Source organism: Caenorhabditis elegans, chromosome II (genome assembly GCF_000002985.6).
Source record: "Caenorhabditis elegans chromosome II".
NCBI lineage: Eukaryota > Metazoa > Nematoda > Chromadorea > Rhabditida > Rhabditidae > Caenorhabditis > Caenorhabditis elegans.
The window spans coordinates 10413705-10432818 of NC_003280.10; the positions used below are offsets into that span (position 1 = coordinate 10413705).

The following is a 19114-nucleotide window of genomic DNA, read 5'->3' on the forward strand; positions in this document are numbered from 1 at the left end:
AATTTTCATTTTGGATCACAAAAACAAACTGTTTCAATTATTAATATTCAAACATTGTAAAGCTCTAAACACTAAACAATTCGTTAAGTCTCTTAAAAAGTTCAAATTTTCGAAAATTTGCTAATTTTCCCAAATCTTGTCTGAAATTCTCTAAAAATTTAAAACAATTTAGACATTTTTTTGCCAATTTAGATTTTATTTTGGCATTTTCCAATCTAGTTTTTGACGGTTTGAAATATTTATGAGGGAAAAATAGTTTTTTTGTAATTATTTTTTGGTAACAATTGCTTTTGCCATTGAAATCTAGCAAACAAAGTGTTCTCGGAAGTTCCGAGATGTTGATCAGACTTCTACCAAACTGTGGCTGACTCATGTGAAAAAACTAAAATTTCCTGCAAACCTACGCAAATGCCAACTATAACAATAGCCATTGTTTTTTGTGATTCTCATTGGCAGAGGTGCACAACATCCGGTAACAGTTTTTCTGCAATATCCGCTTTTATTCAAAATGATGATAACTAAACTTGAGCACAAAGTTCAAAATGTTTCATTGAATAGATCAGAACATTTGAGTTGGCGTAAATAAAAATTGTGAAACTGCCAAAAAATGAAGACTGAAATTTGGCATTTGGGTGATAGAAAAGTTGATTTTCTTCAAATTCCGTCTAAAGTTTCTAGAATTGCCGTATTATTAATATGGGACAGGTAGTGAACCGGTATGTGCACGGAATCACTCATTAAAAATTCATTATATATTTAGACATTGAAACCGGATAAACCGGACTGATAGTAATTTTGAAAATTGCTGATTGATATATGAAAAAATAACTCGTCATATCTATCGTCTTTCGGATCATCCTGTTTGCTCGTCCCTAGAAATTTGTTCCGCTGTTTTAAATTAATGAATCAGATCTGAACGTATATTTGAGTAATTCACTTTTCCAAAAATAGCGCAAGAAATATGTTCCAATGGTCTATTACACCCACTTTGCCCCAAAGTCTGATCTTATATAATCTGACAACAGACTTCAGAAAGTCTGGTCTTGTGAAAGGATAAGAGCATAAAAGCTTCAAAACATGTAAAAGTTTTCAGAGAATAAAAACATTATTCCAAGGATCATGAAGGATGACTAGCGTCAAAGAGGACTTTGCATTGAAATGAAAATCGTCTGAATATCTGAAATTCTTGCAAAAAATTCTTGCAAAACAATGTTTCCACATAGTGTCAGGCTGCCCCATTTCGGTTTGACCTACAAAAAATGCGGGAATTTTTGCCCAGAAAAATGTGGCTATTTGGTTTTTCGAGAGGGTTTAAATTACATATATTAATGCAACCAAAAATCACAACGTACCAATCACAAAATCTATTAATATAAACCTAATATTTCCGGATTGGCCGCCAACTATAATTCGTTCATTTCATGTACTTGGACGCTTCCTGATGTATCTGAATAGGAAATGATCAACTTTTAAGACATCCTCGTGATGATGAGACACTCAGATGAGAGACTGTACTCTTACGATAATCCACGTGTTGTTATCATAGATTAAACACCTGGGATGAGCAAGTAACGAATTTTTTGAACAGTTTTTCGAGGTTTTGAGACTTGAAAAATACGGAAGTTTCGGAAGAAGTAGGTAAGCCGGTACTGACTTAGTATAAGATTAGAAAAGGATCATGGTCTTATACTTTTAGAAAGACTTGGTAAAGAGTAAACTGAAAATGAGTAGGTGAGCAGTAAGAATTCAATTCTGCCGTTGGCGAGGGAACGCTTACAAAGAAGCACATATATTTTCAGAAAAAGCAGAATTACCGTAAATCGGATGCTTCTCAATATGGCACATCTACTATTTCGTTGCAAATATAACAATCTATCGTGTCTCGAAATACCACGAAAATCCAAATTTTAATTAATTTTCCGTAGTTTTTCTTGCGATTTGTAACAATTAATTTGTTTGAAATTAGTTTTTTATAAATTTCTATGAAAATTTTTTAACGAGAAACTATGAAAAATCGATGAAAAATCCGCAGCAACAAAAATTTTAAATTACAGTACTCTTTAAAGGCGCAGATCCGTTTGTATTTTACCAAGAGAGCGCGTGGCAAGACCGGGGACCGTATTTTCTAACGCTCGATAATGTTATATTCGAGTTTTTTTGAATTAAAAGGGGTCTACTTTCCGATTATGACCTCAAAAGAGTACTATAATTACAAACTTTCGTTACTCTAGAATTCTCCTCGATTTTTTATAGTTTTTCGTTGTAAATACATTTAATTATTTACAAAAAAACTTTTTTATAATTCAAAAACACATAAATGTTAAAAAATCGATGAAAATTCCACAGCAAAATTTGTTTTTGAAATTACAGTACTCTTTAAAGACGCACACCCTTTTGCATTAAAAAAATTGTCGCTTCGAGACCGGGTACCGTGTTTTTTTTGGCGAAAAAAGCCAAATTCAGTGCCTGGGTAATATTGTTTTTTTCATCCTTGAAAATAACTTCTCGAAATAAATTTTCAAGAGACCAATTTCAATTCCGCCTACGCGTTGTCTCTATTCAATTTCTTATTTTCATTCAGCGTAGCAATGAAATTCGAAATATTTGGAGAAAAGACAGTGGCTTCCATAAATACTCAGATTTTTGTCGATCGAAATACGACGAAATTCCGGAAATATTTATATATTGTGTAGCTTTAGTTTAAATTTAAATTTAACTCTGCAATTTAATATTATGCAATTAATCGATTAAACAAAGTCTTTGCAAGTTTGTAAACTATTTCTGCCTACTGTACTTTGTGTGCAAACACCGTGACGCAAACGATGCACTAAAACTGCATCGAATTAAAAAATCGAATTATTTTTTATTTTTCGAGGAATATTTCTTTTTTTTTTAACTGTTTCTCCCAATATTCAATTTTATTTAATCTTTTCCCGCTAGAATAATTTATTCTGGATACGGTGCGCGAAATTCTGCATTTCCAAATGTATGCCGGCGCCAAATACGACGCCATCTCGTGATTCGAATTTTTTCGTCATTTCCTCGAGCTTTTCTAATTTTCTCCTACTTCCTGAGAAATTTAAGACATTTTCTTTTTTCAGACTTTCTCAAACATTGATTCAGATCAATAAAATGGGTGATAACCTGGTGTACGCCGGTGAGTTTACTTTAGACAGCTTTGAATAGGCCGTAAAATTGCGAAATTTGTTTCAGTTCGATCAAGTGAAGGCTTCTACCTGAAGCGCGGGCTGGGCAAAGACGCGGTGACAGTTTTTGAGCAGAATAAGTACGTAATTCAGAACAATTATCAGGAATCAATAATTAAATGTATTTTTTAGAACCTCGAGAGACGTCGCTTGCAATGTGTTCGCTTACAGCAACAACGGACAGCTGTTCGCCTATTGCGATAATCAAGTGTAAGAAGAAGTTTCAGGAGAGGAATATATAGTTAAATAATGTTTTTTTTTTAGAACACGGGTATTCGAGATCGCAACAAACAAGGAGATTCTTTGTGTGGAGCTGAAAAGAACTCGGAAGATCTTGTTCTCACCAAAAGACAATTTCCTGCTCACATTCGAGCCATGGGCAGTTTACGGACCAAAGGTTTGAATAATTTTTTATTTAATTCAGTTTGAAAACCTTTTTTTCAACTTTAGACTGCAGAGAACCAAAAGCCAGAACCAAATGTGCGAGTCTACAGTCTTGCGGATGGAAAGCACGTATCAACGTTCTCAGCTCCAAAAGAAGCATCGTGGGAGCCTCAGTTTTCGGATGATGAGTCGTTGGCTGCAAGAATGGTTGGCAGTGAAGTCTTCTTTTATACAAACATGTCTTTCGGTATGAATTTCATGAATTTTCTGAAAATTGATATTATTATTACGACCGTTATCATAAAACTTATCTTTTCAGACCGTTACGACCACAAGCTTGTCGAGAAGGGTGCGACCAACTTCGCATTGAGTCCAGGTCCTGCTCCGAATCACGTGGCTGTCTATGTCCCTGCCGTTGGATCCACTCCAGCTCGCGTGCGAGTTCATCGAGTCTCCGAATCGTTCCCAGTCGTCGGCAATCGTACGTTCTTCAAATCTGACAAAGCCGTAATGACATGGAATCAGCGTGGTCAATCACTTCTCATTCTTGCTTCTGTTGAAGTGGATAAGACAAATCAATCTTATTATGGAGAGCAAAGTGTTCGTTTTAAAATTTTCTCAAATCTCCCCAATAATTATTTAATTAATTTCAGCTATACCTTATCAACATTCAATCAGGAGAGTCTGTAGTTGTTCCTTTGGAGAAGAAAGGTCCAATTTACGCTGCAAAGTGGAATCCCAACGGCCGAGAATTCGCTGTTTGCTATGGTTATATGCCAGCCAAAGTGACATTCTATAATCCGAGAGGAGTTCCAATTTTCGACACGATTGAAGGTCCACGAAACGATGTTTTCTATAATGCATTTGGAAATATTGTTCTGATTTGTGGATTTGGAAATATCGCGAAGGGAAAAATGGAGTTTTGGGATGTGGAGACGAAAAAGGAGATTATTTCGATCGAGGTGCCAAATACAACTCTTTTCGATTGGGCTCCAGATGGTCAACATTTTGTTACATGCACCACTGCTCCAAGGCTTCGTATAGATAACAGTTACCGCTTCTGGCATTACACGGGTCGAATGCTTGCTGAAACTCACTTCGAGTCTCCAAAAGAGCTGTGGGAAGTTCGCTGGCGTCCAATGACTGGATACAACAAGTTTGCCATCAAAGAGCTAACCAAGACGGACAAAATGGCCGCTGGCTTGCCAATTCGAAAGAAGGATGCATCTCATCCACTGAATAATGTTCCAGCAGGAGCAGTTCGTCAGGCTGGTGCCTACATTCCACCTCATCTCAGGAAACCGCTAGGAGGTGGAGGATCAGCTGGACCACCATCAGCTGCAGCACCTACGCCAGGAAACCAGAATCAACGGCCTGCACAGCCACGTGCTAATGGAAACGGAAATGCTCCACAACCATTCCGACCACAGCAATCGGAACAAGAAAGGAAAGCATTCCAACTCAAAAAGAAGGTTGAGGAGATTAAAGTTCTCAAGGTGAGTTGTGCGAAGTTTCAAAAATATTTTCAAACAAATAATTTCCAGCAACGAGTGGCGAATGGCGATCAACTTCAACCAAACCAAATGGAGAAGATCCAACGTGAAAACGAATATCTCTCAGAGCTCTCCAAACTGACCATTTAAAATTGTGTTCTTTTTTTCTGTGTTTTTCCCTCGATTATCATTTTTTTGTTTCTCTTTTCTCCCGATTGACTCACCTGTTTCCTATGAGTTTTAGACTTTATACATTCGAGTGAAACCTGAAATTTTTCCCCAGTTGTTTTGAATATCTATTTATCAATTGTCTTCCATATTCTTTTAGCCTATCTTTTTCTCTCCCCAATCTCTTATTATGATTGTTTATTTCTTTAATTATTATTGTCATAATATGAACTCCCGTAATAAGAGTAACAAAAAAGTGATGAAATGAAGGAAGTTACGAGCTGTTCGTCTCGATGCTCTTCTCTCGTTTGATGTAGTCGGTGATCTCCTGTCGCAACTTTGGATTACACTTGGCGTAGATGAAAATACGAATTGCCGAGGATGCCATATAGCAGATGGAGACAGTATCAGACAAAACTGAAATGGAAAAGTATTTTATTATTATAATAGAAGTTTTTAAAAACTAACCGATATAAAATGTGCTCGACTGCATTCGATCCGTGGATTCGTAAAGATAAGATGGATCGAACCTCTCAAGGATCGTCAGAAAAAGATGAACGCCATTACAAACCAAATATGAAGTGACAATAGCCAACATCGTGTAAATTGCATTTCGAAGCTGTGATCGCTTACTTCGGGATGATCTGGAACAAAAATAATTAATTTTGGAAAAGAAATGAGCTCCAGTGAGCTCAAATGTGCTTCTAGAAGAAGTTGACATGTTTTAACATCGAATATGTAGAAGTTCAAAGCGCCAGCTCTTGGTTTCACATAAATATTATTATAGGACCGCAGAAAAAAACTGATCGACATATTAGCGCGCTCCACGGTCAATGGAGAACGCCCCGCCCCCAAGCTATGGGTCTCGTTAGGTATTTGGCCGGAAAATCGTTAATTCAAACGTTTTCAATCATTTTTTCGTATTTTTTGGTATGTTTTCCGTTGTTTTTAATAGTTTAGGTATGTTGAAATTTAAAAAAAAAATAAAATTCACAACTTAATGAAAGTTTTCATGCATCTTTAAAAAATCATTACATTTTTTTAATCATTAAAAATAACGGAACACATATTATTAAAAAGCCAAACCGGATACACTATTGGAAAACGTTCGAATTTACGGTTTTCCCCAAAATACCTAACGAGGCCCAATTTTTTTACGTCCCCATAATACTTATTATTAAATTTTCGAATTCTTTATCCATTTGGAACCATGGGGCGCGTTTTCTGACCATCTGCAAGCGATGAACGTATAATATGATAAAATTACACAGTAGTGAATAGAAGAAGTTAGAAGTGGATTTGCTACGATATATTCCGGAATTTATTACGCATTCCGTGACTCACTCCCTGAGTGCCAGTACGAAAGTGTTAAAAATTGATGGCCGATGACGTGGAAGTTCAACGTCTACTGAATCAGTGATATCATCCACATTCTGGTTTTCCACGATTTCAGACGATACCGCCGCAGAACTGTACTTTATTGATGGGGATTCAATTTTTAAAGAGTATTTTGGGACAATTCTTTAATAGAACGTTTATGACAACCCCACCTGTGGATCAATGATTCCTTGATGACGTCAGCGGCAACTTGCAGAAGCACATAGTTTTCTGGAAGATTTCCCTGAACAAATGACGCTTTTTTCACTTCTGTTGTAGTTCCAGCACCTCGGAGAATAGGGTACATCTGAAAAAAAATGGTTCAGTATATTTCCATTTTAATAAGACAGTTAAAACAATAACGTACATTTTCCCTTTTCTCAGCTACCAATCTCTTGATAATTGTTAGATTCAGTAGCAATAGTACCACAAACGGAAACATCATCTGAATTGCAGTGATAACATGGAAATCGTATATTTCGTATGCTTCTGTGGCGGCGAAAGGTGTTCCGTCTAATGATTCACTTCTGAAATAGTCGTCACACAGAGGAAACGTTTTGACCTGGAAAATTCAATTTATTGATTAACTTTTCAAAGTATAATCTCACCTTCATCGCATAAAGCACAGGAATCCGAATTGCCACCGAGAAGAAACACACAAATATCACAGTAACAATTCGTCCACGTTCGTTGAAAATCGCAGAGAAGGCTTTTCTGAAACTCAAACTTAAAGTTAAGACTTGAAAAGTTATCCCAAACCTTTTTCGTTCTGTGCATGTCCAGAGATATCGTTCGAAAGTAATTAAAATTAGAATAAATGGAATGGCGAATTGAACAACTTTTGCAATAAAGAATACGGGAACAATGTAACGGTGATAGAGGAAGAATAATGTCTGTAAGAAAATTGATTATTGAACTAGTGTGTTTATTATTCTGGAACATTAGGGGTAAGGCGCAAGTATCGAGGCTAACCCCTACTCATAATCGGTTTGAACTTCAAAAACTTACCGTATTTTTTCGATACCAAATTCCAGCATCTACACCAAATAATAATGTGTACGTCAGACATATCAGCATGTCACACGTGGCAAGTGTGGCTAGAAATATGGAAGAAGGTAAGGATCGACGGAAGACTGCCATCAGTAACTGAAAATTGATCGGGTACTTTAAAAAAAAACCAAACAAATGTTTTTGAGCATTTTCACTTAAAAATACTGGAAAATTGACTTAAATATGTTTTTCTGAGTATAGTATTTTATTATCTGATAAATGAAAAAGTAAATAAAAATTATATTGGAACCGAACTCGGCCTGGAATACAGTAAAGGGAGTTTTTATTGGTATTATTTTTGCTCAAAGTTTCCAAAAGTTCGAGTTTTTTTAGAAATTTATAACAATGCGGGATTGGTTGAACCCCATACATTGCTACAAACATTTAAACAGTAATTAGAATATACAATCGTAGAATTGAGAAAAATGACTTTGAACAGTATTACCATTTACGCTACTGCACCTTTAAAAACTCTTTCCGTTAAAGATACCTACCATATTAGCTAAAACGCCAAAAAGTGCAACCGTAGTACATCCGGATATAATAACAAATCTTTGAGTACTGTATCCTTCATATAATCCACAAATTTCTTCTTCCTCTTCTTCCATTAAATCTAACATCATTGTGCTTGTTATTTGATCCATAGTGAGGCTTTTACCCCTGGAAAAATAAAATAAAAAATAAATTGATTTCAAAAAATTGAAAATTCTCAAGAACTCATCTCCAGGAAAGTCATTCGAGCGGAAAGTTTTAGAAATGGATAGACAAGTAAATTTTATTAAAAGTTATAAATTAGAAAAAAAAATACACCTCGAATTTTTAATTTTTCGCATTTAAAAGGGATTGTTGAATGGATGTCTGAAAGAGGGTTCCGAGACGAATTGAGCACACGAGCAAAAGAGCATAAACAAGAAATTACCAGCATAAAATAAATTCTCGCCGAACATATGGCGAAAAATTTTCGAAGTTAATGAAAAAGAGAACAAAGGAGGAAAAGAATAAAATTGAGCCTCTCGGTGAGCAATTAGTGAGGGTGTGAAAACAATAAAACACCTGAAATGTTTATTGTTTTTTGCATGAAGAGTAGAGATTCATTCTTCATAATATGTATTTGCCGTCTGAAGTTGAAATGAAATTACGACTGTGTGCCAACAATAAATATTCGGCATTTAGCTTGCCAAAAAATTATCAAAATGGTTCAAAAATTTGCAAATCGTAGCATCCTCCCGGATAAAAATTTCCTCCAGAGAAACTGTCGATTTTCGAGATTCAAAAAACGAATTCAAAACAGGATCGACTTGCTCAAGTTGAAGTTTTTTGGCAGAAATTAAAAATTGCGAAAACTAGACACTTTCGAAGGCGAACTTTTCAAATCCTGGATCAGAAAATATTTTTTTCACAACCTCGAGAAAATTTGTCTCAACTACCAAATTCCCTATGTAATTACTATTTTTCGCAGATCAAATAACTGGAAAACGACAAAATAAGGGTTCTAAGAAGCACCCAAAAATGAGACAAAAAAGGTTCTGAGAGAGAAATAAGATAAAAACAGAAAAAAAGAAGACAACTGGTGACGGACATGGTAATTAGCAAGTGGTGCAAGTGGTGAAGCCATGTCATTTACGCAAATCAAAGAGGTCTCCGGAGAGTTGAAGGTGTATACGAGAACATAGTTGAAGAACTAGACACATAGGTTCACGTCACTTTTTGAAACAGACAGAGATTAGTAAATCAAATTATTTATACTTGGAATTTTGTGCCAAATTTATGGACAGTTTTTGTCCAAAATATATTAAATTTCTTGAGAAGTTGCAAGCCGAGGGCTGACCCTGGCTGAGACCGCATTAATTTTTCGTCAAGTTTCTTAAAACTGCTGCCAAAATTTTCTTCAGGTGTTAACCAAATGCAGAAAAGTCTCAAGGAATAGGGTTAGATCTCTGTGTAGAGAGTCTTCGAACTAAAATTTGACGTGTTAAAATGACTCGAAAAGATCTCTCATCCACTTTTCACTTGTCGAAAAGAAAATCGAAATCTCTCGGAACTGAGCTGAAACATCTGGCCAATCGATGGTGCTTTTATTGGCATCTTCGTTCGAATATAAACATTAGAATGGGCGGTTTTTGGATAAACGTTTGCAGTTTATAAACTGACGCCTAAGAGACCGAGGTAGCATAAACTGGGAGTACTGTACTTTTTTGTTTTGAGCTTTTGATTTTTTTTTTAATTAGGGAAGTTGATATTTCGAATCGAATCTTTAAAGAATTTTGTCAAAATATACTCAAAGTAGGTCAAAAATATTTTTTTGATGTTTTGGATTTTTCCAAATTTTCAGTAAAAGATTTGGAACAATGCCAAATTTTCGAAAAACATATTTTTTAGATATTAAAAATTTTGCATATACGATATCGAAACATGAACATGAACTCCTAAAAACGTTTCCAATTGATACATCTTGTATCATAAAGTCGTTTAAAAAATAAATGCAAAATATTATGCTTATTCAAATAGTAAACGCAAGTGCAGAAGATGATCATTGAGGAAAGTGGGTGTACTTAGAAATTGGAGAAGAAGACAAAAAGTGATTGAAACACGGGAGATGTAATTGACTTGGGATGCTCTTTTTCTCTATTCTTCAGAGCTCTTGCCAATTCCTGCTCCGCCCAGTATATTGTTCGTTTTTGTTGAAATATAGTAAAATTTTTAAAATTGTAACTGTTCTGAGTAGACTAACTGCAAGACTGGAAAAATATTATTAGTTGAAAATGTGATTTTTTTGAAATACCAGATATCTTAGACACTAGAACTGAACATCCACAAACCCAACAACGATTTGATAAAGATGTCTCTGCAAAAGCGAAAAATCTTATTAAAACTGAACTTGTGAAACTTGATTGAAAGTCGCCTTATTGTGCTGTGCAAATAGAAATGACGAGTGTCTCATTTTGGGTAAAAATTCGAGAATGCAGAGAACAAGATGTAAGAAGAAAACTAGAAACTTTGTTCTCATAAATCACAATTTTTTGAGGTTCACAAGTTAGCCCAGGGAAAAATAACGGGTTTTGGACACTGATAAAACATTTATTATGTCTTTTTTTTAATGTTGTGCGTTATTATTAATTAGTATATTTAAAATGTAACTGGAACATAAGCTCTCAAAGTTGAGTAAAACGGATATTTAAGGAAGTTGAAATCAAAAACAACCAAGCTGGATTTATTTAATTCTTTCGAATAACTGCACAAAATGAATAATACAATTGTATCTAATAGAACTAGAACACCTCAAATGTGCAAACGTCAAAAAAATAACGAAAAATAAGAAAAAAGAGGAATGAGAAAGGAAGTAGAGAAATGTCATAAAGAATATCTCAAATGTGTGAAAAGGGCAATAGAGTATGCTTGTACTATATGTGATGATTGAGAAGTAATTTCCATGATTTTCAAAACATTTTGAACTTAAGAGCTTGCAAAGTATTGATAAATTTCAGAATTATGAGCATCTTATCTGGGGAGAGACAAGTGCAAATTTCGGAGCTGGAAATAGAAACAAATCTCAAAAATCAAAGTTTTCAAATTATTTTCAGAATATAGAAGTCATCGTCAGATTTATGGACATACAGAAAAGAAAACCGCAACAGTTCAAATCTAGACCAAAAACACTGCACGACTTTCAGCATTCAAGTGATGTCTGGGATCTAAATGACCAGTAGCATTATTTATTCAAAGTATAGAAATCAGTAAACATCTAAAGCTTGAGCCCCAATCTCTAACCTGTAAACAACTTCTAGATACCGTTAAAAAATATACAAAATATACTTACATGATGCTATGCCAACTAGGCTAACTGAACAGTACACATGTTTTTTGGTATGTTGAATCCGTTACCAATATCAGCTTTCCATGTAAAAGTTCAGAAATACCTAAAAAAAAACCCCTCAAATAAAGAGGGACCTATAGCAGTAGTACGCATTGTATCACAAAAAATTTTATCGGGCCCCATGGAGTTTTTGAAAACTGAGCCTAATAAGAAAAATAGATCAGTATATACTCGGACTATGGAACTATACTTAAGTTATTTGAAAGCGGACCTTTTTAGACCAGATACCCACAAAAAATGAGCTAAAAAGTGTGCAAAAAACCTAGATTTAAAATCTATAAAACCACTTTCTAGTGTAGAAAAATTTCAAATTTGCAGATAAATGTTGCCCTTGTTTCCCACAGGGATCTGACCTCCAAAAAAAAACTGAGCTGACAGCAAAGCAGACCAAAACAATTGTTATTCTCTTTTTTCAAAAAAAAAAGCGAAACAAAAAGTAATTGGCTGTAAATGTGGTGACTTTTCCTCTTTGTGTTTTCCGCCCGGGCAAGGAGTTTTACGTAGGTGGGCATGGTCCGAGTCGGTTTAATTAAGAACCCGCGGGTGGACTAGAATTGAGGAAAGAAAAGTGGGAGGAGCCCCACAGGGAGACAAGAACAAAAATGAACAAGAATCCGATTAGGAGAAGAGGGAAGAAGCAAGGTGCTCGATGAGCTTGTCATATACATATTCAGAAAGAAAAAAGGGGGCGACAAAACAAGAAGAAGGCAAGAAAAAAGATGAGATGGCGGGCACCGCCACGGGGAGCGACGGGAAGCGGCAAATGAACATTCATCACTTTTTGCTAGTTCACACAATTTCTAGAAATTGTGTTCTGTGGAATAATTAGAGTTCGGAAACTTCGAGAGCTAGAAATGTTTTCATAGGCACAAAGTAGGCACAAAAATGCTTGCTTGATCTCCGGCCATCAAGCATATCGTAATTTAGTGAAATCTTGACACGATGTTTTAAAGGCACACGCTAACTTTCTCAGTGAGTCTTACCACGAACGAATATACAAAAAAGAGGCACGTAGGCAGGTCGGCACAGATCCTGAACATATCAACTTTTGAATCACTATAATTAATTTGTTCTGCCAAAGCGGGTTTCAACAATAACCTGATTGAATGTTTTGAACAAAAGTTCGGCTTAACATTAGGTAGAGTCTAAACTTAACAAAGCTTTCATTCCAGAATGCCTTTTATCCCAACGGAAAACTTCGACTCCTCTGTTCTAAGCTTTTTCTCAGTAAAGTTTTCAGCGTAGAGTTCGCACGAACGTTCAGAGTTTAGAAGAAAAGATTTCAGCTTCAGCTTTTTTTCCCGTTCTCAGGATAGGTTTTGTGAAAAAATTAAACAGGTGGTACTTTTGTTCAGAAAATTTTCAGGAGAGTTAATACTAACTAGAATCTTTTAGAATAATAAAAGTAGCAAAACAAAAGAAAGGTTTCAAACTAATAAATTTGAAGTTTTCGAGAGAAAGTTTTAAGAATCAAGGCCGACTAATAAAATGTGAAATTCCAGGAAAAGTGATGAGAAATCAAACGATGAAATTCCCGAAATATACGGTACTTATCGCAAGAATCCGAAAGGTTTTGTTTTCCAATTTTTTTGTTTCCTAAAACATTTTTGAGATCAAAACCGATGAAAAACAAGATTAAAATATTTCGGAGGGGGTGAAAAGATATATTGCTGTGATATCAGACATAGACGGAAGAGTAAAGATAGAGAGAGAGAACACCCCATAAATGTACACAAATATGTCCCAGGAGATAGCTGAAAATTGGTCCATCGAGGAAGGAAAATGGCGGAAAGATGAAGAGACTAGATGACAAGGCGAGATGCTGAAAATTGGGCTAAAAGTAAACTGGAAATGATGAAGTGATATGGATGAGGGGATTACGGTAGGTGTCAGGACAAGTTTGACATCGGAAGTAGGAAGCCACGTGATGCTGCAACTTTTAGGAATGAATGTTGTTTTTGTTATTTAAATTTGAATAGAACGCTAGAAAGTGTTCATTTTGGAACTTTCCACAAACGTTTCCACAAAACACGTACATCGGAAATTTAGCTAAATCTTGAAAGCCAACATGTTAGAAAGATTTCAATGCCCGGCGTTTCCAGGAATTTTGTGGTAAATTGAGCACTATTTCCTATGAAAAAGTTGCATTGGAAAATGACATTTTTTAAAAATTTCCTCATTTGCGGTACTGCGAACTTTCCTTACAGTAAAGGGTCATCACCGTGATATGTCTCTAAGAAGACATGTCAGCTTTATCAAGCCTAACTGGAAGCCTATCTTTACCAGCTGCTCCAGGATTTTAGAAATTGCAACATAACCGACAACTGGAGCAATACGTGATTTCCGCCAACCGATTTGACATCAACTCAACAAAGTAGTGTCCCACACGCGAGTGGTGTCCCACTTGCGCTTGAAACTTGAAGTAGTAGAGTTCCACTTGTTAATAATATATGTGACAAACTGACGCGGAAGTTTGAAAGTTGAATTAGCCTGGTGGAGGTGTAGCAAATTGGGTGGGCTGCTGTATGAATTTGAAACGTGATCGATTAAAGCACAAGTTTGACTGGCAATCAGCAAAGATTATGGGATATTTTTAAAAAGTTTTTATTAGGAAACTTGAGGTAAATATGATTAAACTAGAAATCTGAATAACTGGAAAATTTCAGATTTGAGGCAAGACTTGGTCAATACTGGGTATAGCTGCGTTGAAGTTAAACCAAGTTTCAACTCTAAACTCTCGTATACCCCAAGTTTAAAGCGACACAAGAAAAGTTTGGGCCAAAGTTTTTGCTAAAATAGGATACAACTTAGGTTGAACTGGACCGAAGCTTAAACCAAAATTTGCGAAAAGCTTGCCCAACTCAATATCTTTGGGTCAAATGTGGACAAGAAGCTAGATCAAAACTCGAAAAAAAGAATTTCATTCTATCTAAAAATTTCTGTCTAGAAGTGAAAAGCAAACAAAACTTTCAAAAAAGGCTATCCAGAAAGGCTTCCAAAAAATGAAAACCAATTTTCAGAAACAAAAACCTTCCGATTTAGCATCTATTACCACTTTCAAGTAGATCTAGATACTCCTCCTCCTCATCACCACCCATTGCCGCCTGACAAATGAAAAAATAAAAAGAATTTGGGAAATTGAATCGAGAAGAAAGATCTAAATTGTCTTTGAGAGTTTAGAGGATTATCCACAATGAGTTTAGATTGAAAATATCTTGGATTCAAGGTTTTGGGGTAACGAAGAAATGAAAATAAATTGAGGGATGGGGGAAGGGTAAGGATAAACTTGGTTCATGGGTATACGTGTCTTGAAAAATAGAAAAAGGAAAATGAGGGTTTTTTTTTTAAATTTTAATATATTGGTTCCAATATACATGAATTAAACAAATTTTGAAATGTCAACAACCGTTTATTAGAATTCCAGTTTTTTCGAATGTTCGGATTTTCAAGAAAAACAAACTACGTAATCTTTCTTTCAAGCTTTTTCACTGCATCAAATTCATTATTTTAGTGATCTACTGGGATATTCGGAAAAAAATTAGTGAAGATTCGAGAAATGAGCAAAAATTGGCAAGAAAAGGAAGAAGGAAACACATTTCTTGTAGAATGAAATCGGATGCACTTTGCTGTGGGTCGGGTTTCCGATGGAAGGTCAAAAATCTGACGGGTTTTTTTTGGAAAAAATAGACATAGATGGGCACACACAAGAGGATACACTTACTTTTTCAAAATTTGTTTAAAAATATTCATCAGCACTTAAAAATGAATTGTGTTCTGAAAACAGAGTGAGTCTATAACAAAAAAAAATACTGGGACGTCACAATGATTTTTTGAAAATCTTTGTGACAACCTAAGACTGAAAAAGCAAAGTTAGGCTTGTTCGAAGATTAAAATTTTAGAATTTGAACGAGACAAATTAATGTTGTCTGAGATTTTCAATGCTTATTGAAATTAAGTTTACCGTATTTCCTCTATTAGTTTTGCACCACTTTACTTTGAAACGTTATATCTCGGTTCATTCTGAAGATATCAATATATTATTAATTACGAATTGTTAGAAAAAGAACTAACAAAAATTTTGTTAGTTGACAATTTTTGAATAGGTCAAACGATAATTGAGATATAAGCTGTCAAAGTTGAACAATGGGGTGCAATACTAATAGAGATAGTAATTCAAAATCTGGGCTCGAGATTACTAATGAATTGAATGAAAATATGCAATTCGACAGCTGAAATACTTTTCAAGGCTTCATAATTATGTAATACAAATCCAAAAAAATGCCAGTTAGTAATTACATTGGACAAGATTTTAATTTAAATTTGGAGCATTTAGATCACCATAGAGCCATTTTGCGCCCAAAAGGAGCTCAAAGTTGACAAAAGTTTTCTGACTTCAACTATGCAAAATTTGTTATGAATCTGAAAAAATCATCTAAAAAGCTACATGAGTTTCAAACATTTAAAGCGATTGATTGCCTGCTAGGAAGCTGCAATGATTTTTGCGATTTTCATTTCTGAAAGCCTTAATCTTAAAGCCTAACAAATATTCTAATTCTAAACCCGAATGCAAACAAAAGGACAAATGCCTGAATTATTTCAACCTCCACACTTAAATTTGAATCACCTTTTCCGTCGTCCCCACCCTTTCCGCTTCTTCCTCAATCTAAGAATATCTGGAAAGGGGAGATGAACGAGGAAAACTAGCGTCCGTTGTTCAAACCGAAACAACAACGAATTGGCATAAAAATACAACAATTATGAGACGAAAAAAAAAGAGGGCGAGAATAAGACTGAAACCGTCGTTGTTCAAATTTTCAAGATGCCAAGAAATGATGGAACGGTTTGGAAGAAATCAAGGCAAGAATAAGCTTTTTGAAAACTGTCAAACATAATTTTTAATTTTAAAAAATGTGAAAGTAAATAGGCAAAAACAGAAAGAAACCACTTAAAAATTTTTCTTTCGGCAATTACGGCAATTGCCGGAAATTTATGATTGCCTAGCACCCCTTCCTACAGGCGGGGACATCCACAGACTGCCTGCCTACCCCTTCTGGTACTTCACATGGTAGCTAGCGTGTATAGGTTGCCTGATGACCGGCAGGCATTTTATGCCTACGCGGAACGCCTATATTTTTCATTAGGTTATCATTTGCTTTAGCTTCTAAAACCGCTCGGATCCCTATTATCCATTCCAAAATTGATACTCTTGACACAGGTGTGACAACCTTGCCATTGCCTGCCAGTCAAAACTCATTTGCCGCCTCATTTCGATTTCCATCTCTGCGCACCCACATATCCAGTTCTGCCTACGTCGCCGAGTTTTTTTTCTAATTCCATTTTTTCTCGGGCTAACTATTGCATTGTTACACAATCTGCGACCCCCCTTTTCCGAACCAATTAACATATTCCACCCAATTTATGTAGGAAACAAATTGGCAAGCAAGGGGGAGATAGGGTGTTGATAATTGAGAGACGCAGATGGATTGGGGGTGGGAAATTGGAAGGTAGGAGAAGTCAACAATACGGTATAACAGAAAAAATTGTTTGTCGAGATTGAATTTTGAAAAAATGAATAGGAAGTTCATATATTCGTTTGAAATTTCCTAGGCAATATAAATTAGTGAACCGCCGACTTTCTAACTTTCAAAATATCACAACAAAAGTACTAAAGACGACCGGGAAAGTAAAACTTTGCTTGCTCTCTCCCCGTGTTCTTCTATTCTTCCTCCGTGGTGTGCCGAACAATAGGTGAAGCTTCACGATTTGTTTCCAACTCGTGAAAAGTTCAAAAATGAGGCAAGGGTCTCTCTAACAATAGAGCGGAAGACGTGGAAAGTCGAACTGAAAATATTCAGGTCAAAATGATGACGAAGATGATGATGTTTGTCGATCCAAGATGTTTGAAGTTCGGCTTTTTATTTTTCATTTTTAGAGATGCGTGTGATGGATAGGTTATGGGTAAATAGTCTTGGACTTCAATATAAGCTGGGAGTTTGGATTCAGGCTTGGTTCAGGTAAGAGTAGATTTAAGGACATGAGCTTCTCCTCCAATTTAAGCTTAAATTTGTTAGTCATAGGATGGCTCATATACTCGGGAGCAAAGGGAGAACTTTGAAAAAATTGAAAAAAATCGTTTTTAAAAGTTGAATTTGTAATTCTTTATTTTTTCGTGTCGTTTCTAAATTTTAGACAATTTCGGGTACTTAAAGTAAAATCACAGTCCACGCTACTCCAAAATTTAAAAAGGCAACCCGGAAATCTAAAAATGGCAAAATTAAGAAAACAACACAAAAAGTGAGATTTTCCTGCTCAATTCTATCGTCTCAATCAATCAAAAAACTACATTTTTCACTGGTCAGAGATTTGAAAATTTGTGGTAGGGGACATTGCTTCTGCTCTCACCACAAAAATTCACAAAAAACGAAGAAAAAAAAACGAGGACTAGTCATTCCATCGTCGGCTCGTTTTCCTCAATTTTCCGTCCATAGATATATAAAAATCCACTCATCTTTTTTTGCCCCAAGTGGCGTTGCCCAAAGGTGTTCAAAGGGTGGAAAAGCGCTTACAAGAGAGACTGCGAAAATTGAATTCGATGATGTAAAAGTTCGAAAGAAAACGGAAAGAAGAGTTGAAAACTACACGGAAAATATGAAAAATATGAAAATGCATATAAAAAATTTGTCCATTTTTTGCTCAGTTTTCTAATATGAATAACACAAGAAATGTCAATAAGAATGCTGTTTTATGTGCTTAGCAAGGTGGAATATTAGAGCACTTTGAACACGAATGCATTCGAATTGGGTGATAAAAGTTTTGGGTAGGAAATTGTGGCAAAAAACTTGCAAAAATATAAAAAAGCTGCTTGATTAAAAAAAAAAAGAAAGTTAGAATACTTTTGAACTCTGAAAACTGCGTAAACCCAACACTCGGAATTTTTTTTAACTATAAAAATGTTTTTAAATCTTAATTTGCATCAGTCATATGGTTCTAGCATACTATATGAATCAAACTAGTCAACATGTGATTTTGAAAAATTTTCAAAACTGAAAACATAAAATTTCAAGAAATCATTTACCAATTTACAGCGTTCCAGGCAAACAAATCAGTTTTCCAACTTGTCTGCTTCTCCTTTCTGCTCGCTTAATATTAGAGGTTACCTACAATAAAATTACTCGGAATTCATGGAAAAATAGGAACCTAATTTCAATAGTGGCCCCACCACCAAAAACAAATGAGCTGGAAAAACTGGCTGGAAAACAGATAGAAAATACATAAATAAAACACGAAACTGGAAATCGAAATATAATATTTAAAATTCGGAAGTTCGAATTTCAAGAAAATCTTACCAATTAGCAATTTTTGTTTAAATTTCATTTTTGCAGAAGGCTTCAGGAAGTCTCGAAGTCTATTCGGGGTGATTACAAAAGCCGCATCCTTTTACAAATTTTTAGACATGAGTTTAAAAGTTTCTTGGAGTTCTTTTTAAAATGTCACTATTTCCAACACTATGAATTGGAAATTCAATGTTCCTCTCTTCCTGACTCAAATAACATTACGAGTTC

The 19114-nt window shown here is 35.3% G+C and overlaps 2 protein-coding genes and 1 non-coding gene across 4 annotated transcripts; 1 reads left to right on the forward strand and 2 right to left on the reverse strand.

Moving 5' to 3' along the window:
• The first annotated feature begins 3095 nt into the window (after window positions 1-3095).
• eif-2A (Eukaryotic translation initiation factor 2A) lies at window positions 3096-5533 on the forward strand. Of its 2 annotated transcripts, none has more exons than NM_001393177.1 (8): window positions 3096-3157; window positions 3214-3286; window positions 3339-3416; window positions 3471-3603; window positions 3664-3837; window positions 3910-4190; window positions 4244-5086; window positions 5135-5533. In NM_001393177.1, the coding sequence occupies exons 1-6, from the start codon at window positions 3133-3135 to the stop codon at window positions 3958-3960; spliced, it is 534 nt and encodes a 177-aa protein (NP_001379279.1). In that variant the 5' UTR covers window positions 3096-3132; the 3' UTR covers window positions 3961-4190; window positions 4244-5086; window positions 5135-5533. The 2 variants fall into 2 exon arrangements, with proteins under 2 accessions (NP_001379279.1, NP_496239.2); NM_063838.8 differs by having other exon boundaries at window positions 3102-3157; window positions 3657-3837.
• On the reverse strand, window positions 5433-8337 carry frpr-21 (G-protein coupled receptors family 1 profile domain-containing protein). Its single transcript, NM_063840.5, has 9 exons — window positions 8173-8337; window positions 7637-7774; window positions 7388-7521; window positions 7237-7342; window positions 6996-7190; window positions 6802-6935; window positions 6596-6721; window positions 5720-5895; window positions 5433-5668 (listed from the first exon to the last, which is right to left on the reverse strand). Exons 1-9 carry the CDS (start codon window positions 8320-8322, stop codon window positions 5526-5528), a joined length of 1302 nt encoding a protein of 433 aa, NP_496241.2. The 5' UTR covers window positions 8323-8337; the 3' UTR covers window positions 5433-5525.
• A 909-nt stretch (window positions 8338-9246) lies between these two features.
• Window positions 9247-9336, reverse strand: E04D5.8. Its single transcript, NR_051601.1, has one exon. It is a non-coding gene; the product is annotated as an Unclassified non-coding RNA E04D5.8 (non-coding RNA).
• Between the last annotated feature and the right edge of the window lie 9778 nt (window positions 9337-19114).

Excerpts from the sequence above, each read along its gene's own strand:
- eif-2A (NM_063838.8), top strand. The coding sequence starts at position 3,133 with ATGGGTGATAACCTGGTGTACGCCG. Across the intron at positions 3,158-3,213 it reads TGATAACCTGGTGTACGCCG|TTCGATCAAGTGAAGGCTTC; the intron begins GTGAGTTTACTT and ends AATTTGTTTCAG. Across the intron at positions 3,604-3,656 it reads GGGCAGTTTACGGACCAAAG|ACTGCAGAGAACCAAAAGCC; the intron begins GTTTGAATAATT and ends TTTCAACTTTAG.
- frpr-21 (NM_063840.5), bottom strand. The coding sequence starts at position 8,322 with ATGGATCAAATAACAAGCACAATGATGTTAGATTTAATGGAAGAAGAG. Across the intron at positions 7,775-8,172 it reads TTGGCGTTTTAGCTAATATG|TTACTGATGGCAGTCTTCCG; the intron begins GTAGGTATCTTT and ends ATCAATTTTCAG. Across the intron at positions 7,191-7,236 it reads CTGTGCTTTATGCGATGAAG|GTCAAAACGTTTCCTCTGTG; the intron begins GTGAGATTATAC and ends TGAATTTTCCAG.